This window comes from Nannobrachium achirus (genome assembly GCF_963921795.1).
Source record: "Nannobrachium achirus genome assembly, chromosome: 13".
In the NCBI taxonomy this organism is placed as follows: Eukaryota; Metazoa; Chordata; class Actinopteri; order Myctophiformes; family Myctophidae; genus Nannobrachium; species Nannobrachium achirus.
The window spans coordinates 2,829,451-2,856,725 of record NC_137833.1 but is presented as its reverse complement, the minus strand read 5'-3'; the positions used below and the strand labels follow the sequence as shown (position 1 = coordinate 2,856,725).

Here is a 27,275-nt window from a genome sequence, read left to right as displayed (position 1 = left end):
CACAGAGGTACAGATAATACCTTCTTCACTAGCTTACCGTTGGAGCACAGAGGTACAGATAATACCTTCTTCACTAGCTTACCGTTGGAGCACAGAGGTACAGATAATACCTTCTTCAGTAGCTTACCGTTGGAGCACAGAGGTACAGATAATACCTTCTTCAGTAGCTTACCGTTGGAGCACAGAGGTACAGATAATACCTTCTTCAGTAGCTTACCGTTGGAGCACAGAGGTACAGATAATACCTTCTTCAGTAGCTTACCGTTGGAGCACAGAGGTACAGATAATACCTTCTTCAGTAGCTTACCGTTGGAGCACAGAGGTACAGATAATACCTTCTTCAGTAGCTTACCGTTGGAGCACAGAGGTACAGATAATACCTTCTTCAGTAGCTTACCGTTGGAGCACAGAGGTACAGATAATACCTTCACTAGCTTACCGTTGGAGCACAGAGGTACAGATAATACCTTCTTCACTAGCTTACCGTTGGAGCACAGAGGTACAGATAATACCTTCACTAGCTTACCGTTGGAGCACAGAGGTACAGATAATACCTTCTTCAGTAGCTTACCGTTGGAGCACAGAGGTACAGATAATACCTTCTTCACTAGCTTACCGTTGGAGCACAGAGGTACAGAGAATATTCACAGGAATGATACAGGCATCAACATAATGTGTTATTATCTGTTCACAGCTTCAGTCATTCTGTATTTTCTATTCTATTCTGTTCTCAATTCAGTTCAAACCAAATGTAACAATTTGCAGTTCAGGCATTTAGCAGGCACTCTTATCCAGAGTGACAATTCAGCAGAGTCTGCAGAGTCTGTTGCTCTCCCCAGGTTGGAGTGTAGCGCCCAGGATTACATTAGATAATTGACACCGGGTGAAAAAAAAAAATGGGTTGCAAAAATCGTGGGATAAAAATTATATAAAAAAAATAAACCAATCTAAATAATAAAAACATGATAACAAATGTATAATGGCATATTATGTGCACAGTAATCTAGCATCTATGAAAATGAATCGATGACACGAAGGCATACATTCAGAGAGGGAGTGCTAGGGGGTGAGGTGGAGTCTGAGGAGGTCTTCATTCACAGAGGGAGTGCTAGGGGGTGAGGTGGAGTCTGAGGAGGTCTTAAAGTCAAACTATGGCAGAACATCGGGAGTGAGTCTGCAGTTCTGACTGCAATGCGGAGTTTATTCCACAGCTTGGGAGCCCGGAGGGAGAAGAGTGTAGGACATGTGGAGCTCAAAAAGCCTCTCTGTATTGGCCGATCCCATTCACAACGGAGGTTCCATACGTTCATAACGCGCACACATATTTGATTACATTCTCTGGTCTGTATTTTATTTAATCTCTGTCAGGTGGAAACCTCAGGCCCAAAACTGTTACTTGTCAGGATTCAAATTAAAAAGTCGCAAAAGTAGCAGATCTACAAGCTCAAAGGGTGCTGCGTTTTGAGCTTGCATATCTGCTACTTTTGATGATTTCGTGTAACGCTGTAGTATGATCAATTAGGGCGTTGATTTACGAAAACAAAAAGTTAAAATACGGACATGAGATCTATCTTGAGGTTCAAGCACGATGCTTTTTAAATAACTTTTATGGTTTGAGTTGTGCAAGCCCAGTTGTAAGGAGACATGCCATCTGTATCTGCCCTGCAGGGTCAGTGTTGCTGCAGCTGATTCAGAGGCTGGGATCGCAGCACTGGTGTGCAGTACCCATCCTCTTCCTGTCGGAGGCGCTGTCCTGCCTCCCTGACAGCCCTCTGCTGGGCACCGACGGGCTCAACGCTCTCAGGTACCACACCATGTCCACAGACAACCTACAGTACACACTGTAGGCTGCACACCACACCATGTCCACAGACAACCTACAGTACACACTGTAGGATGCACACCACACCATGTCCACAGACAACGTACAGTACACACTGTAGGCTGCACACCACACCATGTCCACAGACAACCTACAGTACACACTGTAGGTTACACACCACACCATGTCCACAGACAACCTACAGTACACACTGTAGGCTACACACCACACCATGTCCACAGACAACCTACAGTACACACTGTAGGCTGCACACCACACCATGTCCACAGACAACCTACAGTACACACTGTAGGATGCACACCACACCATGTCCACAGACAACCTACAGTACACACTGTAGGCTGCACACCACACCATGTCCACAGACAACCTACAGTACACACTGTAGGCTGCACACCACACCATGTCCACAGACAACCTACAGTACACACTGTAGGCTGCACACCACACCATGTCCACAGACAACCTACAGTACACACTGTAGGCTGCACACCACACCATGTCCACAGACAACCTACAGTACACACTGTAGGCTGCACACCACACCATGTCCACAGACAACCTACAGTACACACTGTAGGCTGCACACCACACCATGTCCACAGACAACCTACAGTACACACTGTAGGCTGCACCACACCATGTCCACAGACAACCTACAGTACACACTGTAGGCTGCACACCACACCATGTCCACAGACAGCCTACAGTACACACTGTAGGCTGCACACCACACCATGTCCACAGACAACCTACAGTACACACTGTAGGCTGCACACCACACCATGTCCACAGACAACCTACAGTACACACTGTAGGATGCACACCACACCATGTCCACAGACAACCTACAGTACACACTGTAGGCTGCACACCACACCATGTCCACAGACAACCTACAGTACACACTGTAGGCTGCACACCACACCATGTCCACAGACAACCTACAGTACACACTGTAGGCTGCACACCACACCATGTCCACAGACAACCTACAGTACACACTGTAGGCTGCACACCACACCATGTCCACAGACAACCTACAGTACACACTGTAGGCTGCACACCACACCATGTCCACAGACAACCTACAGTACACACTGTAGGTTACACACCACACCATGTCCACAGACAACCTACAGTACACACTGTAGGCTGCACACCACACCATGTCCACAGACAACCTACAGTACACACTGTAGGCTGCACACCACACCATGTCCACAGACAACCTACAGTACACACTGTAGGCTCCACACCACGCCATGTCCACAGACAACCTACAGTACACACTGTAGGCTGCACACCACACCATGTCCACAGACAACCTACAGTACACACTGTAGACTGCACACCACACCATGTCCACAGACAACCTACAGTACACACTGTAGGCTGCACACCACACCATGTCCACAGACAACCTACAGTACACACTGTAGACTGCACACCACACCATGTCCACAGACAACCTACAGTACACACTGTAGGCTGCACACCACACCATGTCCACAGACAACCTACAGTACACACTGTAGGCTGCACACCACACCATGTCCACAGACAACCTACAGTACACACTGTAGGCTGCACACCACACCATGTCCACAGACAACCTACAGTACACACTGTAGGCTGCACACCACACCATGTCCACAGACAACCTACAGTACACACTGTAGGTTACACACCACACCATGTCCACAGACAACCTACAGTACACACTGTAGGCTACACACCACACCATGTCCACAGACAACCTACAGTACACACTGTAGGCTGCACACCACACCATGTCCACAGACAACCTACAGTACACACTGTAGGCTGCACACCACACCATGTCCACAGACAACCTACAGTACACACTGTAGGCTGCACACCACACCATGTCCACAGACAACCTACAGTACACACTGTAGGCTGCACACCACACCATGTCCACAGACAACCTACAGTACACACTGTAGGCTGCACACCACACCATGTCCACAGACAACCTACAGTACACACTGTAGGCTGCACCACACCATGTCCACAGACAACCTACAGTACACACTGTAGACTGCACACCACACCATGTCCACAGACAACCTACAGTACACACTGTAGGCTGCACACCACACCATGTCCACAGACAACCTACAGTACACACTGTAGGCTGCACACCACACCATGTCCACAGACAACCTACAGTACACACTGTAGGCTGCACCACACCATGTCCACAGACAACCTACAGTACACACTGTAGGCTGCACACCACACCATGTCCACAGACAACCTACAGTACACACTGTAGGCTGCACACCACACCATGTCCACAGACAACCTACAGTACACACTGTAGGTTACACACCACACCATGTCCACAGACAACCTACAGTACACACTGTAGGCTACACACCACACCATGTCCACAGACAACCTACAGTACACACTGTAGGCTGCACACCACACCATGTCCACAGACAACCTACAGTACACACTGTAGGCTGCACACCACACCATGTCCACAGACAACCTACAGTACACACTGTAGGCTGCACACCACACCATGTCCACAGACAACCTACAGTACACACTGTAGGCTGCACCACACCATGTCCACAGACAACCTACAGTACACACTGTAGGCTGCACACCACACCATGTCCACAGACAACCTACAGTACACACTGTAGGCTGCACACCACACCATGTCCACAGACAGCCTACAGTACACACTGTAGGCTGCACACCACACCATGTCCACAGACAACCTACAGTACACACTGTAGACTGCACACCACACCATGTCCACAGACAACCTACAGTACACACTGTAGGATGCACACCACACCATGTCCACAGACAACCTACAGTACACACTGTAGGCTGCACACCACACCATGTCCACAGACAACCTACAGTACACACTGTAGGCTGCACACCACACCATGTCCACAGACAACCTACAGTACACACTGTAGGTTACACACCACACCATGTCCACAGACAACCTACAGTACACACTGTAGGCTGCACACCACACCATGTCCACAGACAACCTACAGTACACACTGTAGGCTGCACACCACACCATGTCCACAGACAACCTACAGTACACACTGTAGGATGCACACCACACCATGTCCACAGACAACCTACAGTACACACTGTAGACTGCACACCATACCATGTCCACAGACAACCTACAGTACACACTGTAGGTTACACACCACACCATGTCCACAGACAACCTACAGTACACACTGTAGGCTGCACACCACACCATGTCCACAGACAACCTACAGTACACACTGTAGGCTGCACCACACCATGTCCACAGACAACCTACAGTACACACTGTAGGCTGCACACCACACCATGTCCACAGACAACCTACAGTACACACTGTAGGCTGCACACCACACCATGTCCACAGACAACCTACAGTACACACTGTAGGCTGCACACCACACCATGTCCACAGACAACCTACAGTACACACTGTAGGCTGCACACCACACCATGTCCACAGACAACCTACAGTACACACTGTAGGCTGCACCACACCATGTCCACAGACAGCCTACAGTACACACTGTAGGCTGCACACCACACCATGTCCACAGACAACCTACAGTACACACTGTAGGCTGCACACCACACCATGTCCACAGACAACCTACAGTACACACTGTAGGTTGCACACCACACCATGTCCACAGACAACCTACAGTACACACTGTAGACTGCACACCACACCATGTCCACAGACAACCTACAGTACACACTGTAGGCTGCACACCACACCATGTCCACAGACAACCTACAGTACACACTGTAGGCTGCACACCACACCATGTCCACAGACAACCTACAGTACACACTGTAGGCTGCACACCACGCCATGTCCACAGACAACCTACAGTACACACTGTAGGCTGCACACCACGCCATGTCCACAGACAACCTACAGTACACACTGTAGGTTGCACACCATACCATGTCCACAGACAACCTACAGTACACACTGTAGGCTGCACACCACACCATGTCCACAGACAACCTACAGTACACACTGTAGGCTGCACACCACACCATGTCCACAGACAACGTACAGTACACACTGTAGGCTGCACACCACGCCATGTCCACAGACAACCTACAGTACACACTGTAGGCTGCACACCACACCATGTCCACAGACAACCTACAGTACACACTGTAGGTTACACACCACACCATGTCCACAGACAACCTACAGTACACACTGTAGGCTGCACACCACACCATGTCCACAGACAACCTACAGTACACACTGTAGGCTGCACACCACACCATGTCCACAGACAACCTACAGTACACACTGTAGGATGCACACCACACCATGTCCACAGACAACCTACAGTACACACTGTAGGCTGCACACCATACCATGTCCACAGACAACCTACAGTACACACTGTAGGATGCACACCACACCATGTCCACAGACAACCTACAGTACACACTGTAGGCTGCACACCACGCCATGTCCACAGACAACCTACAGTACACACTGTAGGCTACACACCACGCCATGTCCACAGACAACCTACAGTACACACTGTAGGCTGCACCACACCATGTCCACAGACAACCTACAGTACACACTGTAGGCTGCACACCACACCATGTCCACAGACAACCTACAGTACACACTGTAGGCTGCACACCATACCATGTCCACAGACAACCTACAGTACACACTGTAGGCTGCACACCATACCATGTCCACAGACAACCTACAGTACACACTGTAGGCTACACACCATACCATGTCCACAGACAACCTACAGTACACACTGTAGGCTACACACCACACCATGTCCACAGACAACCTACAGTACACACTGTAGGCTGCACACCACACCATGTCCACAGACAACCTACAGTACACACTGTAGGCTGCACACCACACCATGTCCACAGACAACGTACAGTACACACTGTAGGCTGCACACCACACCATGTCCACAGACAACGTACAGTACACACTGTAGGCTGCACACCACACCATGTCCACAGACAACCTACAGTACACACTGTAGGCTGCACACCACACCATGTCCACAGACAACGTACAGTACACACTGTAGGCTGCACACCACGCCATGTCCACAGACAACGTACAGTACACACTGTAGGCTGCACACCACGCCATGTCCACAGACAACCTACAGTACACACTGTAGGTTGCACACCACACCATGTCCACAGACAACCTACAGTACACACTGTAGGCTGCACACCACACCATGTCCACAGACAACCTACAGTACACACTGTAGGCTGCACACCACGCCATGTCCACAGACAACCTACAGTACACACTGTAGGCTACACACCACACCATGTCCACAGACAACCTACAGTACACACTGTAGGCTGCACACCACACCATGTCCACAGACAACCTACAGTACACACTGTAGGATGCACACCACACCATGTCCACAGACAACCTACAGTACACACTGTAGACTGCACACCACACCATGTCCACAGACAACCTACAGTACACACTGTAGGTTACACACCACACCATGTCCACAGACAACCTACAGTACACACTGTAGGCTGCACACCACACCATGTCCACAGACAACCTACAGTACACACTGTAGGCTGCACCACACCATGTCCACAGACAACCTACAGTACACACTGTAGGCTGCACACCACACCATGTCCACAGACAACCTACAGTACACACTGTAGGCTGCACACCACACCATGTCCACAGACAACCTACAGTACACACTGTAGGCTGCACACCACACCATGTCCACAGACAACCTACAGTACACACTGTAGGCTGCACACCACACCATGTCCACAGACAACCTACAGTACACACTGTAGGCTGCACCACACCATGTCCACAGACAGCCTACAGTACACACTGTAGGCTGCACACCACACCATGTCCACAGACAACCTACAGTACACACTGTAGGCTGCACACCACACCATGTCCACAGACAACCTACAGTACACACTGTAGGCTGCACACCACACCATGTCCACAGACAACCTACAGTACACACTGTAGGCTGCACACCACACCATGTCCACAGACAACCTACAGTACACACTGTAGGCTGCACACCACACCATGTCCACAGACAACCTACAGTACACACTGTAGGCTGCACACCACGCCATGTCCACAGACAACCTACAGTACACACTGTAGGTTGCACACCATACCATGTCCACAGACAACCTACAGTACACACTGTAGGCTGCACACCACACCATGTCCACAGACAACCTACAGTACACACTGTAGGCTGCACACCACACCATGTCCACAGACAACGTACAGTACACACTGTAGGCTGCACACCACGCCATGTCCACAGACAACCTACAGTACACACTGTAGGCTGCACACCACGCCATGTCCACAGACAACCTACAGTACACACTGTAGGTTACACACCACACCATGTCCACAGACAACCTACAGTACACACTGTAGGCTGCACACCACACCATGTCCACAGACAACCTACAGTACACACTGTAGGCTGCACACCACACCATGTCCACAGACAACCTACAGTACACACTGTAGGATGCACACCACACCATGTCCACAGACAACCTACAGTACACACTGTAGGCTGCACACCATACCATGTCCACAGACAACCTACAGTACACACTGTAGGCTCCACACCACACCATGTCCACAGACAACCTACAGTACACACTGTAGGCTGCACACCACACCATGTCCACAGACAACCTACAGTACACACTGTAGGCTGCACACCACACCATGTCCACAGACAACCTACAGTACACACTGTAGGCTACACACCACACCATGTCCACAGACAACCTACAGTACACACTGTAGGCTGCACACCACACCATGTCCACAGACAACCTACAGTACACACTGTAGGCTACACACCATACCATGTCCACAGACAACCTACAGTACACACTGTAGGCTGCACACCACGCCATGTCCACAGACAACCTACAGTACACACTGTAGGCTGCACCACACCATGTCCACAGACAACCTACAGTACACACTGTAGGCTGCACACCACACCATGTCCACAGACAACCTACAGTACACACTGTAGGCTGCACACCATACCATGTCCACAGACAACCTACAGTACACACTGTAGGCTGCACACCATACCATGTCCACAGACAACCTACAGTACACACTGTAGGCTACACACCATACCATGTCCACAGACAACCTACAGTACACACTGTAGGCTACACACCACACCATGTCCACAGACAACCTACAGTACACACTGTAGGCTGCACACCACACCATGTCCACAGACAACCTACAGTACACACTGTAGGCTGCACACCACACCATGTCCACAGACAACGTACAGTACACACTGTAGGCTGCACACCACACCATGTCCACAGACAACGTACAGTACACACTGTAGGCTGCACACCACACCATGTCCACAGACAACCTACAGTACACACTGTAGGCTGCACACCACACCATGTCCACAGACAACGTACAGTACACACTGTAGGCTGCACACCACGCCATGTCCACAGACAACGTACAGTACACACTGTAGGCTGCACACCACGCCATGTCCACAGACAACCTACAGTACACACTGTAGGTTGCACACCACACCATGTCCACAGACAACCTACAGTACACACTGTAGGCTGCACACCACACCATGTCCACAGACAACGTACAGTACACACTGTAGGCTGCACACCACACCATGTCCACAGACAACCTACAGTACACACTGTAGGCTGCACACCACGCCATGTCCACAGACAACCTACAGTACACACTGTAGGTTGCACACCACACCATGTCCACAGACAGCCTACAGTACACACTGTAGGCTGCACACCACACCATGTCCACAGACAACCTACAGTACACACTGTAGGCTGCACACCACACCATGTCCACAGACAACCTACAGTACACACTGTAGGCTGCACACCACACCATGTCCACAGACAACCTACAGTACACACTGTAGGCTGCACACCACACCATGTCCACAGACAACCTACAGTACACACTGTAGGCTGCACACCACACCATGTCCACAGACAACCTACAGTACACACTGTAGGCTGCACACCACACCATGTCCACAGACAACGTACAGCAGGGATACTCAAACTTCTGAACCGGTGGGCCACATTACAAAAATGTCAAGGGGCTGCGGGCCAGTTGATAAAATTACTTGATACCTTCTCTTTTATTTGCTTTATTTCCACATAACTTAAGACAGGTGCAATGCACATTATTTTATGTCTTGTAATTCTGTTTATATTCTGTCAATGACACAATTTGTAATCAAAGTAATTTCAAAGTAATTTCTCTATTTTATAATAATTCTGTGCAATTAGCATATTCCACAAAAACACAAAAACAAACTAATGTACATTTGTCTGGGTTGTTGTCTATCTGTCTGCCTGCTATCAAGTGGGATAACATTTAAGATAGCTGAGCACATGTCTCATTCAATTGCTTCACAATGTTATTCATGACTTGGCCCACATTCAACATAAATGGCTTTTTACAGAAAATAAACTTGTGAAAACAGATTTAGTTATGGCTAAGAAAAAAAAATACTTAAAATAGATTCCCAGACTTTTTAGCTACCAAATGGCTAATGATGGAGTTGTTAAGTAGAGCTACAGTAGGCCTACATCTCTCTTCCATTTAATTTGCAGGCATACAATGTCGTTTTGGGTATGCTAATTGGTCAGGCAGAGCCACTGGTAAAAAAAGAAGAAAAAAAAAGAAGAAAAAAAATCAGCGGATGTTTGGCTATTATCTCTGGAACGGAAAGTCCAATCTGCTCAGTTTAAAGCTTGTTGGATGCGTGACTTCGAGGACATTAAGCTGGTGGGCCAGTCAAAATTGCTCGGCGGGCCGGAAGTGGCCCACGGGCCGGAGTTTGAGTATCACTGACGTACAGTACACACTGTAGGCTGCACACCACACCATGTCCACAGACAACGTACAGTACACACTGTAGGCTCTCAGGTACCACACCATGTCCACAGACAACGTACAGTACACACTGTAGGCTGCATTGTAACTGGAATGGACGTACAGTACACACTGTAGGCTGCATTGTTACTGTAATGGACGTACAGTACACACTGTAGGCTGCATTGTAACTGGAATGGACGTACAGTACACACTGTAGGCTGCATTGTTACTGTAATGGACGGTGTGGATGAACTTTGTCCATGTCTTTCCAAGGAATGTATGGAAGGAAGGGAATCACGTGACAACGGGGTATGCGCTCACCATGGGTGCCAAAACGCCCAACGGAAGTGCATTGAAATGCATGTCAGTGAATGGAGCCGGCTAGACAATCTCATTAACAAACCTGGAACAAACACTATTTATGAACGACTGAGACCTTTGTCATACAATCGGTTCAGGAATATAAAAGAAGACATATCACAGGTATTGTTACAATCAATTGCTTTTCGATGTGCACGGTACATAATTAAATAATTATAATAACAGTAAATAATAATAGTTTCTGCCTCAGAAGTATCGTGAGATTTGGTTGCCAGACAGGAGTCTTGCGATACTTGGCACGTTTAGAAACATACTTTTTGCTCTTTAGATGACACAGTGTGCACATCGAAAATCAACACAGCAGAAAAAAATATTGTGACATACCTTCTTTTATTTTGTTTTTAGTTTGTTATAAAGGTCTCAATTGTTCAGAAATAGTGTTTATTCATGAGGTGCTCCCCAGGCTTCCACTGACTCCAGTGCTTTCTACCCAACCTCCGGCTGCAGTTTGGCACCCATGGTGCGAGGAATCTGCCGGTTGAAATTGCATGATAGGGAAAATGACGTTGGTGTCCTTTCCTCCAAACTCTCCTTGTGTCTTCCAGGGAAGTGATGCGTTGCACTATGGTCACCCATCAGGTCCTACTGAGAGGAGCGGCCCAGTGTTGTCTCCTACGTAGCGCCATGCGGCTCACTGACGTGGTAAGATCAGCACAGTAAAGAGATGCATGAAGTCAATGGGATCTCTATCAGGGCTGGGCCATATACCCAACACTTAGAACCTCTCATCCACTTATGATTCTTGGTCATAAAAGATTAGTCTGATTAACCACTTAAAGGAGACATTCAGACCAAAACATGACCCCCCCGGCCCCTACATGTGGTTTGGTGGATTTCTGTCATTGTTGGCAATGTGATGACATCACACCGGTGTACTTTGCAATACAAACCCCCAAATCAATCCTCCAGTTCTAGGCAACACAGAAGGGGGGGAACTTTTTATTTTCATTTCCACACAACTCCTCTAAGGTATATTAATGACATTCTGTTGGTGTTTGTGTTGCAGACCGCAGTCACTGCTGATGATGTGTTCAGCTTCCTGATGCATTTCCGCCCAGATGAGTCTCTGTGCAGGGGGACGTCACTGTGGAGTCAGGTAAGATGAGTCATTGTGCAGGAAGAGGCTGAATGGAACAGAAAAGTTGACCGTTGCTTGTTTAAACGATACAAAAGCATGTCTTCTAAAACAGTTTTCTGAAAGACCTGTTGCACCATCAGTGGTGCTCAAACCTTTTCATGTCAAGGAACCTCGACATTAATGTATTTTGCCATGGACCCCCGTCTGAAAATATTTTGTAGCAAAGATTTGAGTAAAAGAAATTCGCTTTAAAAAAATATATATTTATATTCAAAGATTTGCAAAGATCTTCACACACAAAGTGACACGTCACGATATGAGCTTGTATATCTGCTATTCTGCTAGTATGAAATAATGTCCTGTCCGGGGGCGACCAGCTGTCCAAATGGATTCTTACGGTTCTGTAACTCCCAACAATGTACAAATTAAACCAAATTGAGAATCTGTTAAGGCGGCATTTGGACCCCTGGTGTCGTGTGTTCCCCAGACCGGACGTTAGGGCACAATTGCTATACCATCAACATGTGGAACGCCCTTCCACAAGCCTTAAAGGAGAGCAAATCCCTAGCCTCCTTCAAAATTGGTATGAAAAGTCACCTTCAGACAGCTGCTACCCGTGACTTGTAAATAGACTAAGCCCCCATGCTCCCCCCCCCCCCCCTTTTTCTTTTTTTCTCTGCCTTTGTATTTGATGTTATGCTTTTAAAACTGATATTATCCTAGATAAAGTACTATGTTCTATCCGTCTGTCTTTCAATGTTATATGAGATACTTAAAGTGTGGTTCCTGTGGAAATAAGCCTCGGCTTTCTAGGATCTCCTTTTAGTTGACCTTGTACCAGTGATCTGTACTGTCATGAAACTGTACTTTTTTCTATTGCAAACTGCTAATAAATTCTTCAATCAATCAATCAATCAATATAATATATAATAGATAAAGTGCTAAACCTTCCTACTGTACGTACTGAATGCCTCCGCTCTAGCTGTGTGCCTGGCTGTCCAACAACGAAGGCACCTTCAGCATCAGAGCCTACGTCACGTCTGAGATGCACACCTTCCTCCAGGTCCCTGCCAGCACAGGTGAGTCCCAGAAGATAGACGTTACAGCCAGGGCCTGAAATTCAAAAACATTTAATTTAATTTCTGCAAATGTGGCAGGTATAATGCGGGAGATTCCCACTCACATTCACAGTGATGTTAATAATATGGTGAGCCAAGTCTCACCAAACAATGACTTATTAAGGTTAATAATCCATTATAGGCTTTGTGCATAACTGTAGTCCCAGGTCTCTGGATGGTGGCATACCTGTTCCCGCTCATTTTTTTTATAGCTTAATTCATTTCATTGGCTGATTTAATTGGTTCATTTGATTGATTGCAACCAAGCCAATCATACAAATCTATATGAAAATTAACCTGACCAGGAAATGGCTATGCCAGTGTCTGGACACCTGCAGAGTTGCTGACAGTTGCTTTTTTGCATGAATTTTTCATTGAATTCTAGACCGGCCATCCTACAGAATGTAGGCCCTGTGATTTTCTTTTTTTCTCTATAATTTTCATTGGTTTATACTTAATTTTATGTTGATGTTTGTCGAATTGTCTGTATTTCGTATCTATGATATGTTAGGAGTAGGTTATCATTACTGTCCTCGTTCCTCAGGTGTAAATGAAAGCCTACCTGACCCCAAAGAGGCTGATAAGCTGTCCAGGGCCGTGCTGCTGTGTGTGGACATGAATGAGAACACAGACGCTGGCTTGGAACCCTTACTGTCCCCGTTGTTGGACACTCTGAGCAGGATCAGCACCAACCTCTACCTCCCCGTACGCAAGACGGACAAGTGCCTTCAGCTGCTGCTGCGCCTGCTGCAGCTCAGAGCAACGCCTGGCTGTCGCCGGGCGGAAGAGAAGCAAGGTTTGCACTTATCTCTCTGACGATATGAAAATTACATGACACGATTATTGTGGCAAAATAAATCGGGATTTACGATATTATCGCGATAGTCAAAACATCCCCAACATCCATTATCCTGGGGCAGAACATTTGCCAAAAAATAGCCGATCGGCTATTTTTTGGCAAAGAGATTTGCTAGAGAGACTTTATCAAGTACGTAAATTAATAAGTTTTACCAATAGAGGGTTTAAATGGTACCGGATATGCAGCTTGGCAAATAAAAGGTGAATTGATCCCAGTGCATGATGAAGGACGATTTCACAATAAAGAAAATCTCCGCGATACGATTATCGCGAGTATTTTTATCACGATAAACAATAATATCGCTTATCGTCCTGGACGAAATGAAAATTAAATGGCACGGTTATTGTGGCAAAAATATGTTTGAAACTTAAAGGAGCTATAGTCAACTTTTTCATTGTAGGGCCGACACTTTGTTTATAGACTAGACTAGAATGTAAACAAACTGTCGGTCTGACAATGGCCAAAATGATTATTTTATCATTATTTTACGCTTTTTGTGGTCATTTTTGAATAGAAACACATATATGAAGCTTATTTTTTTATAAAATATTTTGGAAACATTATAATTCTTTTAGCATCCGTTTTTCAAGACTATTTTCTGACTATAGCTCCTTTAAAATGACACTTCTGTTTGCCATTTGAACCCCCACCCCCAGGCTTGTGTAGAGTGATATGAGAGTGTACCAAATGCACTCTTCACAGGTCCCAGGACAATTTCGTGATAAATTGCAATCTCTGCGATACGAGTATTATGAGTGTTCTTTTCTTTTTTTATAACTGATAGCATTTTTATGGGTGGCTGTGGCTCCGGAGGTAAAGTAGGTTGGCCAATGATCTGTGGGTTGGCGTTTCAAATCCTGGCTCCTGTCCACATGTGGAAGTGTCCTTGGGCAAGACACTGAACCCTATATTGCCTCCAATGAGTCGGTCGGCGCTAACCTGCCACCATTGGTGTGTGAATGTGGGAAGTGAGGACGCTGGCATCGAATGTTCGCCGCTTCGCTACCCGATGTATGAATGAATGGACCGTTGTAAAGTGCGTTGAGCACTTGGAAAAGCGCTGTGAAAATGCAATCCGTTTTTTTATCACGAAAAGATGATAATAGTGATTAACGGCCCATCTTTACTCTGGCGGCAAATTAATGTCACGCTAAATGCCGAACAATGTTTCAGATTACGCTCTCTTCTGTTCCGTGTGTATCACAGGTGACGACAGAGTGGTGGCTGACATGGAGAAGATCATGCTTGGGGTCTTAGATCCCGTCCAGGAGTTTATCTTGAGACGGCTGTGCGGGGAACTTCTAGAGGTAGGTACGGTCCTACTGTCACAAGAGGGGGGGGGGGGGGGAGTGGGACTGAGTTACTAGGGCCCAAGGTGGAGGGGCCTTAATTATGTTATACTTTAACTATTGAAAAATAGCAGTTATACAAGCTCACTGAGTGTCACCTCAATGCAGCTAGCATAGCCTTAGATGACATACATGTACATGTTGGTTGTGCCTTGCAGCTGTGTGACTTGGATCGTGCAGAGCTCTACCTGGGCGTGTTGAGGCACGTGGTGGCGATGTACGGCGCTGTTCCACAGTATCGCTCTAAGATGCAACACACCTACTTCCCTAAACTCATCAGGAATTGCCTCAGGTCCCTGCAAGAACCAACACAACAGGTACAGTACAATGCTACTGTCACAGTTGCACCTGTCTAAATACTATGTGATATCTAAACCACATTCTGTGCATTTGAAACTAAAGGATACCAGGTAATCAATGAACCTTATCTATCTCATTCTAAATAACATTCTGTACTATAGGACAGTGGTTCTCAACCTGTGGGTCGGGACCCCCAGGGGGGTCCCCACATTATTTAGGGGGGTCCCCAGTTGATTATCTTAATGTGCAACATTGTTTTCTCACTCAACAGCCAACAAACCTACATAAGGTTTAAAGCTGGCCGCACACTAGCTGATAATCGGGCTATTTAATTACCCTCCCGACAATCGGGCTGCCACCGACTGAAACGGGCCCGACAATCGGGCATGAACGTCGTCTAGCGTGAGGTCTCACAGATCCACTCGGAGCCCAGCCGAGTGGCTCGGAGGACGATCGGGGGTTGCCCGACTCTTTTCAAACATGTTTGATATTTTCCTGGATCAGTACTGGTCTGGAATAGCAGCAGGGGACTGATTGAAAAGGTACAGCAGCCGCGCAAGTCTCTGAGCATCTGAGTGACAGAGCTATCTCTTTTTCTCTCTCCACACACACACACACACACACACACACACACACACACACACACACACACACGAAATCAATCAATCAAAAAGACGTAAAACTAGGCCAAACCAATTAGTGCAAGTCTGGACTCGCTAATAACTTTCCAGCTCTGCTCTCCTCCTCCAACTCCAATTAAGTTACATTAAACGTATGGTTCTCACTCTCAAATGTATGATAAACCTGTGCATTCTCCATGTTTCCACCTCAAAATGCTGGATTACAGTTCTTCAAATGGACCAGACAGAACCGTCCTCTTTCTCTCTCTCTCTCTCTCTCTCTCTCTCTCTCTCTCTCTCTCTCTCTCTCTGGGACATTGGATTTGGATCTCCGTGCCCTCGGATCTTTTTTTAATGATTATATTTGATTGATCCATCCGCCCACACCGCGATAATTTAAAGACAGGGGAAATCATGATTGAAAGCCTAGGCCATGGCCACTAAAGTAAAAGCAGACACGTGCCTGTCTTGAACTTGAACCTGTCTTGAACTTGAACCGTCCGTGGTGGAAGCAGCCTACAACAGCAGCTCACCCCACGTCAGTCACTTTCTCTGATGGTCCGTGCACGGTGCAGTTATGTAATCTCTACTCCTTTCAAGTTTCAATTGGCCATAGGTACAACTCGTTGTTTGATCTACCAGCTGGGTTAACAACTCCTGGCTACTCCGGGCACAGCGCGCCCCGCATAGCCAGGCGTTTCGTATTTTAACAGACAGCAGGTTTAGAAAATATGCGCGCACGTTACCTTAACTATTATAAAATAAAATGACTTTATCAAAACTGACAATGATAAACCTGGAGCGGACATGAAAGAAACATAATGGATATAGGCTAGGCCTAATAGGCCTTTCCTTTTTAAAGCATTACAGTATATTTGGGACTGAAAACTAGTCCCCCCCCCCCAAAAAAAAAGCAATACACATAAATACACTGCTTATTATTTCAATTTCAATAATGATCCACATCCATCCTCCCAGGTTGTATCATGATTGCTTGCGATGGGAATTAAGACTCAATGGTCGAGAGTTTGTTTTATATCAGCAGAAATAGTCACTACCAGTCAGTCACAGACTGGAGTGGGAACAGCACACGAGTGCAAGTAGGCCTACACGCCCACTGCCTGATCTACAAACCCTACAATGTGGCGCGGAGGGACGCAGTTTGATCTTGGAGATCTGATATGTTCTCTGCGCAACACAGTCATGCGACTAATCATAAAGCAGGCACCATGAGAAGCACCAGCAGACAGCGCGCAGCACTTGACTTTAGCAGTGGAGAGAGAGGGGGAAAGTCGATCAGAGTTGATCCATGGATGAACATGAAACGCGTCAAAGTGAACTCATAGTCATAGTATCATTTGAAGCTTTTTTTTTTTTTTCGTTGCGTGAGGCAATGGTGTGTTTGTGAGTGGATAACATAATGTGTTTGTTTGTGCGTCTGCACGCGTGTTGCAAGGCGAAGCTCTCGGAACAGTGACGTTTTGTATTCATTATATAAATTATTTATTTATTATTGCTGTGTTTGGGCCCGACTCAATCGGAATAGAATCCTGTAGCGTGCGGTGCGCCCGACTGTTCAAAACGGCTAGTGTGAGCCCGTTTAGATTCTCTGCCCAAATAATCTGAAAAAATGATCCTGTAGTGTTTAATTCTACCCGATTCAGTCGGGCCCGATTATCGGCTAGTGTATGGCCAGCTTTAGTGTATAGAGGGTATCTGAAAATTTCTAAAGTGACAATTTAAGGACTTTTTAATACCTCTAAAATGACAAGTTAAACATTGGCCAAAGTGTCAAATATTAGAGGCAGAAATTGTGAAAATAGCAGATCTACATGCTTGCGAGGCGTTGAGAGCACGTAAATCGGCTATTTTCACAATAGAACCGTGTTATACAAAATGTAATGCCTCTCTCAGTGCTCGTCAGGGTGGAGGCGGGGTCCCCAGTTAAAATATGATTATTTTGGGGGTATATATATATTTTTCAATAATTTTGATTCCTCTTCTGGGAGGGTCAATACACATTTTCACATTGCGGGTCCATGGCCACAATACATATCATTTTGTGGGCCCTTGGTACGAAAACGTTTTAGAACAACTAATTTTAAAAGGAGTTTTAGAGTGGCCCTCAGGTCTTGTTGGTTAACAGGGTTAAACGCTGTGTGGTGTATTATTGTCAGGTCCTCTCTGTACCGGGCCAGGTGTCCAGAGCGGTGGGTTAAATGCTGTGTGGTGTATTTCCAGGTCCTCTCTGTACCGGGCCAGGTGTCCAGGGCGGTGGCCATGGCGTCCCTGGCCACAGTGTGTGGCCTGGTGGAGCAGCAGCAGATGACTGACCAGCGTGGCTCGGAGACCCTGGCTGCTCTGACCTCTCTGAGAGACTACCTGTACTGCTCTGCCCCCCTGGGTGCCTCAGACAGCCCTCAGAGCCCTCTGGGACGCTTCAACCAGAGGTTGCTGAAACCACAGACAACGGGCTGCACCAGGTTAGTGCGTTTGCACGGAGAGCCCTAATTGAAATATTGAATCATTTTGGATCTCAGGATCTACACGTTATTCTTAGGCTTTTTTCATGTTTCCTGGCCTCAATTACAAAAAAAAAAGAACAAACTGACCTTTCAACATTCAGTGTTTTTTCTGTAATCTGTAGTTTTTTTTAATAATTTGGCTCAGAAAGGTGAGTTAATTTGTCTCTGGACGTATAATAATAATAATAATAATAATAATAATAAAACTTTATTTGTATAGCACCTTTCATGACATGAAATGCAGCTCAAAGCGCTTTACAGAGCAGAAAATGAAGCACAAGTGCTTAACAGAGAAACAGTAAAATAAAATAAAAAATACAGAATAAAAAGAAATAATTAAAATTATTACAATTAACTCATCTGGTGCCGATCCCGAACTAGTTCGGCTTTATTTCAATCCAATACAATCTTTTTTTTATTAATTCACTTACCCCGAGCTGCTTGTAGAGTCGTGGGTGGTCCTGGCTCGCTAGCCGCTAGCCAGCTAGCCGTTCTACTCTGTCCGACGATATATTCCATTAAAAATGGTTTAAAATACATTTTTGAGCTCCCCAATGTTCACCCGATGTTCGGCGCCGCTTCCGATGAGTACACGAGTGTGCCGATCCCGAAGTAGTTCGGCTTTATTTAATTAAATGAATAAAATGATAAGAGGCCTTCTGAAGCCTGGCTTGATTTTTGTAGCTACTAGCCGAAAGCTAACAACGTCCCAGCCGGCCGTAATTTGCGAACGCAATCGCCAATCTCCGCCTAATCCAATGAAAGACCGCATCTTTAAAGGCTTATATCTCTTTTTTGTGTTTTAGGAAAGCGGCGCAAGGTTTATTTACGGCGAAATCGCCCAAAAATGATCTTTTAGATGACAAAATGGGAATAGCCATTCTGTTAGCATCTTCATCCGGGACATTTCCATGCCGTGCATGAACGTGAGCACGTCAGGTCCTGGAAGCTGAAGTCCTGGAAGCTAAAGCGCTCGCCTATGAGAGATGCGCTGGCATTCTTTGGCCCCTAGAGGGCGCTGGCACGCAAAGAGTTAAGCAGAGAAATAACAATTTCAGAACAGTGCGGACATCAATTAGCAGCACAGGGATTTAAAAATTTAGCTAAAAGCAAGAGTAAAGAAATAGGTCTTGAGCTGTGCTTTAAAGCTATCCACAGAGGCTGCCTGTCTTAGGTGTAGTGGGAGTTTATTCCAAGCTGTCGGTCCGTAGAAGTATGCATCATCATCCAGGGGAGGGTGTGGTTGTAGGGTTGCAGTTACTTTACATTGTGTTTGTATCGGTCCAATGCACCATTTACCATTCACCACTTTTATTTGTTTGTTGAGTTCACCCTAACCCTACAACCACACCCTCCCCTGGATGATGATGCATACGTCCAGAGGCAAATGAACTCACTTTTCTAAGCTTAGTAATTTAAAAAAACTACAGATTACAGAACAACTACTGAATGTTGATTTTTTTTTTTTTTGTAATTGAGGTCAGGAAAAAAAAATGTCATAGGACCTTTAAAAGATCGTTTTATGGAAAGCATTATCCACTTGGAGAGCCCGAATTCAAATATTGAATCATTTTGGATCTCGGTATCTACACCATGGATGCACCCATCTTATCGGTATCGGTATCGGGTACCGATATGACTTAATTACGTCATATTGGGATATCAAATACGACGTCACCGATCCAAGTCACAGATAAAAAAATAACAATAAAAACGTCTCTGGCTTATATAATGCAATATATGCAATATAATCACACAGTTGTAAGCCCATAACCAAACGTTTTAGTGTACTTATTAAATAAACAATATCCCACAATCTTATCCAGAACACCTTTTTCGTCGCTCCTCCACTCTTGAGACGAGACACGCGTTGCCGTTACATTTTGCACTCAGTTGCACTGACTGCACTGTTATTTGAACTGAAGCCTATCCTGAAATTAATAAATGGCCTTAATTGAAAGGTGATGCATTTTTTTAATACTTGCTATGTAGCCTACTGTATCGGGTATCGGTGAAGTATCGGGAAATATCCAAATGTATATATTGAAATTGAAAAAACCTGTATCGGTGCATCTCTAATCTACACAGGAGCGGCGGTGGTGGAAAGTAACCATGATATTTTCTACGTACTGTATGATAACTGGTGAAACTTTTGGTAATTTAAGTACCGGTATATTTGGATGTAAAATAGTTTAAGCAGATGAATGTCTAAAAGATTAGATCCGCACACTGCCACTTGCAAGTTCAAGAGAACAATGTATTAGTGCAACCTTTAGGTCGCGAGATCTTCCTCAGGCTTGACGACGTTGCTCTAATAAATTGTTCCCTTGAACTTGCAAGTGGCAGTGTGCGGGGCTGAGCTTTGAAAGATTCATATGCCTAGACTATCTTGTCACCTACAAACTTGCTTGAGAGCAACTGTGTGTGGAAAAAAGTACAAACATTTTTTGGGGGGAATTTATTTCTTTGCCTGCAGCGATGCAGGACTGCAGGCTCCTGCGCTGCAGAACTGGGGCCGCATGTCTGCCCACTTCATGAGGGACCAGTGGATCTGCCTGAGCTTCCTGGCGCGGGCCGGGGTCGTGTCAGAGCCCAAGGAGACTACCAGGGGCTCCGGGGCCCTCAAGGCTGCAGTGGGCTGCTGCCTGGAGGCCCTGGCTCTGCTGCCCAACGACCTGGTGCTGCCTGTGCTGGCCTTCATGGAGGAGGTGTTGCCAAAGGTCAGTTCTCCAAGCTAGGGCTGTCACCATTAGGACATTTTACATGGCCAATAATTGTCACTCAAATAATTGCGATTAACGATTTAATTGTGGTTTTGTCGTTGACAATTACATTTCTGTTTGGCTTTTAGGCTTTGAAGTTGCACATGGTAGATATGACACATATCCTAAATATACAAAGAGATTACTGACATATTGGACAACTTTATACTTAAAAAAGAACATTGATAGTGGAAATAGCCGATCTATAAGCACACAATCGAAATAATCGTTTCCATGTTGAAAAAAAAAATCAAAAATAGTGGAAATAGCAGTGAGCTTGTAGATCTGCTATTTCCACTATTTTTGATTTTTTTTTTTCAACATGGAAACGATTATTTCGATTGTGAAAAATAATCACGATTATGTCAAATAATTGCGATTAGACGATTATGTAATAATTGTGACAGCCCTACTCCAAGCTGTAGTCGTGTCAGTGTTGTATTGGTCGTGTCACGTGCTTACATGCCGTTCCCATTCTTTTTGAGCGGGAGCACGCACACGGACAAGCATCAATGTAAAACAACCTTTAAAGGACAACTTTGTTTTTTTGAGCGGTGGTTACACCGTCTCCTATACGTGGCCGTGTGTGTATGCGTGTGTGTGTGTGTGCGTGTGTGTGTGCGTGTGTGTCTGTATGTAGCCTGCAGGCCTGCAGTACCTTTTATGACCACACATGTTAAGGGAGGGGCGCTGTTGTTCAGGCCAGGCCAGACCAGGCACACACACACACACACACGCACACACACACACACACACACACACACACACACACACACACACACACACACACACACACACACACACAGGGGGGAAGGGGAGGGGGGGGGGTAAACCACCGCTCAGTTCACACGGGTGTGATTTTTTACAACAAGAGTTCATATTTTAGATAGTCATTAGAGAAAAGAAAAGATGAGAGTTAAAATGTTTTCATTTACTGCTTTCAATTGTTTAGCGATTTTAATGACTTTGATTTCAGTGGGTGTGGGCATGTGTGCAAGTGGCTAAATATGTATTTTTAGACACAATAGACCCATTCCCAAGATGCACCACAATCTTTCATGGGCAGATGTGACTTATGGGGGCTAGTAGTGTTACTGTAATGAAATCGCCGGCTTATTGTGTCTAAAAAGACATATTAAGCCACTTAACACGCATGCCCCCACCCACTGAAATCAAGGTCATTAAAATCGCTAAAACTATAGAAAGCAGTAAAGGAAAACATTGTAACACTCATCTTTTCTTTTCTTCAATTTACAATCTAAAATATGATATGATGACTTGTTGTAAAAAACAAAAGTTATCCCTTAAAGTTGTACTATGTAACTTTTTTTATAAAACAAATCTTAAAATTCTCCTAACTATTAAATCACAAAAGTTTTAGAAGATCCGCGCCGTGAATTTCAGCCTGTAAAGCCTTCTCTATATGTAAACTGAGATCCTTGCCGTGGACCGGATCTCGCGCCAAAATTGCGTCATCACACTACCGGCCAATCACAGCGAGGGTTATACAACTGCCGGCCAATCACAGCGCATCTTGAAGTGGGGTCGCTAATACTCGCTATGGCAGCCATATTTGTTGTCGCCCGTTTGTACCATCCCTTCTCTAGGTAATTTCGCCTACCAGGCAGGGTGAAGGAGTCCGTATCTCTGGAATTACTGAACGCACAGGAACAAGGGACCCCTTAAAAGATAGATCTCAGCGAGGTGGAGGCAGACGCGGGGGTCTGAAGGTACGAAAAACTGACGAAAGACGCGGACGCGACCGCGGTTTGCTATAGGGCTAATGACCACTAGTTGGGCAACTTACACAGTATGGCTTTAAGTTTAGAAAAGTTGTAGTGTCACACCAGCCTGCATTAACATGGAACCAGCCTGGATCAATGCTCCAAAGGAGCTTTATTGGCATGAGAAATATGTATATCATGATGCATCAATGGTCTGCTAACTCCATTAGAGTAGAAATATGCATATCATGATGCATCAATGGTCTGCTAACTCCATTAGAGTAGAAATATGTATATCATGATGCATCAATGGTCTGCTAACTCCATTAGAGTAGAAATATGTATATCATGATGCATCAATGGTCTGCTAACTCCATTAGAGTAGAAATATGCATATCATGATGCATCAATGGTCTGCTAACTCCATTAGAGTAGAAATATGTATATCATGATGCATCAATGGTCTGCTAACTCCATTAGAGTAGAAATATGTATATCATGATGCATCAATGGTCTGCTAACTCCATTAGAGTAGAAATATGTATATCATGATGCATCAATGGTCTGCTAACTCCATTAGAGTAGAAATATGCATATCATGATGCATCAATGGTCTGCTAACTCCATTAGAGTAGAAATATGTATATCATGATGCATCAATGGTCTGCTAACTCCATTAGAGTAGAAATATGCATATCATGATGCATCAATGGTCTGCTAACTCCATTAGAGTAGAAATATGTATATCATGATGCATCAATGGTCTGCTAACTCCATTAGAGTAGAAATATGTATATCATGATGCATCAATGGTCTGCTAACTCCATTAGAGTAGAAATATGCATATCATGATGCATCAATGGTCTGCTAACTCCATTAGAGTAGAAATATGTATATCATGATGCATCAATGGTCTGCTAACTCCATTAGAGTAGAAATATGCATATCATGATGCATCAATGGTCTGCTAACTCCATTAGAGTAGAAATATGTATATCATGATGCATCAATGGTCTGCTAACTCCATTAGAGTAGAAATATGCATATCATGATGCATCAATGGTCTGCTAACTCCATTAGAGTAGAAATATGTATATCATGATGCATCAATGGTCTGCTAACTCCATTAGAGTAGAAATATGCATATCATGATGCATCAATGGTCTGCTAACTCCATTAGAGTAGAAATATGTATATCATATGATGCATCAATGGTCTGCTAACTCCATTAGAGTAGAAATATGCATATCATGATGCATCAATGGTCTGCTAACTCCATTAGAGTAGAAATATGTATATCATATGATGCATCAATGGTCTGCTAACTCCATTAGAGTAGAAATATGCATATCATGATGCATCAATGGTCTGCTAACTCCATTAGAGTAGAAATATGTATATCATATGATGCATCAGTGGTCTGCTAACTCCATTAGAGTAGAAATATGTATATCATGATGCATCAATGGTCTGCTAACTCCATTAGAGTAGAAATATGCATATCATGATGCATCAATGGTCTGCTAACTCCATTAGAGTAGAAATATGTATATCATATGATGCATCAATGGTCTGCTAACTCCATTAGAGTAGAAATATGTATATCATGATGCATCAATGGTCTGCTAACTCCATTAGAGTAGAAATATGTATATCATGATGCATCAATGGTCTGCTAACTCCATTAGAGTAGAAATATGTATATCATGATGCATCAATGGTCTGCTAACTCCATTAGAGTAGAAATATGTATATCATGATGCATCAATGGTCTGCTAACTCCATTAGAGTAGAAATATGTATATCATGATGCATCAATGGTCTGCTAACTCCATTAGAGTAGAAATATGTATATCATGATGCATCAATGGTCTGCTAACTCCATTAGAGTAGAAATATGTATATCATGATGCATCAATGGTCTGCTAACTAACTCCATTAGAGTAGAAATATGTATATCATGATGCATCAATGGTCTGCTAACTCCATTAGAGTAGAAATATGTATATCATGATGCATCAATGGTCTGCTAACTCCATTAGAGTAGAAATATGTATATCATGATGCATCAATGGTCTGCTAACTCCATTAGAGTAGAAATATGTATATCATGATGCATCAATGGTCTGCTAACTCCATTAGAGTAGAAATATGTATATCATTTGATGCATCAATGGTCTGCTAACTCCATTAGAGTAGAAATATGTATATCATGATGCATCAATGGTCTGCTAACTCCATTAGAGTAGAAATATGTATATCATGATGCATCAATGGTCTGCTAACTCCATTAGAGTAGAAATATGTATATCATGATGCATCAATGGTCTGCTAACTCCATTAGAGTAGAAATATGTATATCATATGATGCATCAATGGTCTGCTAACTCCATTAGAGTGGAAATATGTATATCATATGATGCATCAATGGTTGCTGCTAACTCCATTAGAGTAGAAATATGTATATCATGATGCATCAATGGTCTGCTAACTCCATTAGAGTAGAAATATGTATATCATGATGCATCAATGGTCTGCTAACTCCATTAGAGTAGAAATATGTATATCATGATGCATCAATGGTCTGCTAACTCCATTAGAGTAGAAATATGTATATCATGATGCATCAATGGTCTGCTAACTCCATTAGAGTAGAAATATGTATATCATGATGCATCAATGGTCTGCTAACTCCATTAGAGTAGAAATATGTATCATCCCAATGAAACAAAGAGCAAATCAATTGGTGATTGTATCAATGTATGCAAACTCCATTAGAGTAGAAATAAATATGTATATCATGATGCATCAATGGTCTGCTAACTCCATTAGAGTAGAAATATGTATATCATGATGCATCATGGTCTGCTAACTCCATTAGAGTAGAAATATGTATATCATGATGCATCAATGGTCTGCTAACTCCATTAGAGTAGAAATATGTATATCATGATGCATCAATGGTCTGCTAACTCCATTAGAGTAGAAATATGTATATCATGATGCAATCAATGGTCTGCTAACTCCATTAGAGTAGAAATATGTATATCATGATGCATCAATGGTCTGCTAACTCCATTAGAGTAGAAATATGTATATCATGATGCATCAATGGTCTGCTAACTCCATTAGAGTAGAAATATGTATATCATGATGCATCAATGGTCTGCTAACTCCATTAGAGTAGAATATGTATATCATGATGCATCAATGGTCCTGCTAACTCCATTAGAGTAGAAATATGTATATCATGATGCATCAATGTCTGCTAACTCCATTAGAGTAGAAATATGTATATCATGATGCATCAATGGTCTGCTAACTCCATTAGAGTAGAAATATGTATATCATGATGCATCAATGGTCTGCTAACTCCATTAGAGATACTCGTACTATCGTATAACATGATGCATCAATGGTCTGCTAACTCCATTAGAGTAGAAAATATGCTATATCATGATGCATCCAATGGTCTGCTTAAAATACTCCATTAGAGATACTATATGTATATCATGATGCATCAATGGTCTGTAACTCCATTAGAGTGAAATATGCTATATCATGATGCATCAATGGTTGCTAACTCCATTAGAGTTAGAAATATGTATATATGATGCATCAATGTCTTCTACTCCATTAGAGTAGAAATATTATATCATGATTGCATCAATGGTCTGCTAACTTCTACTCCCATTTAGTG

The 27,275-nt window shown here is 44.4% G+C and overlaps 1 protein-coding gene across 1 annotated transcript in view; it reads left to right on the top strand.

The window, feature by feature from the left end:
* tarbp1 (TAR (HIV-1) RNA binding protein 1) overlaps positions 1-27,275 on the top strand; it is a 62,775-nt gene that overhangs the window by 10,154 nt on the left and 25,346 nt on the right. Inside the window, exons 9-17 of the mRNA XM_080741058.1 lie at positions 1,669-1,804; positions 11,786-11,882; positions 12,247-12,336; positions 13,301-13,397; positions 13,981-14,232; positions 15,502-15,602; positions 15,803-15,961; positions 18,806-19,047; positions 21,566-21,809. Of these exons, the coding sequence (XP_080597184.1) occupies positions 1,669-1,804; positions 11,786-11,882; positions 12,247-12,336; positions 13,301-13,397; positions 13,981-14,232; positions 15,502-15,602; positions 15,803-15,961; positions 18,806-19,047; positions 21,566-21,809 (1,418 nt within the window). The remainder of the gene's footprint in view (positions 1-1,668; positions 1,805-11,785; positions 11,883-12,246; positions 12,337-13,300; positions 13,398-13,980; positions 14,233-15,501; positions 15,603-15,802; positions 15,962-18,805; positions 19,048-21,565; positions 21,810-27,275) is intronic.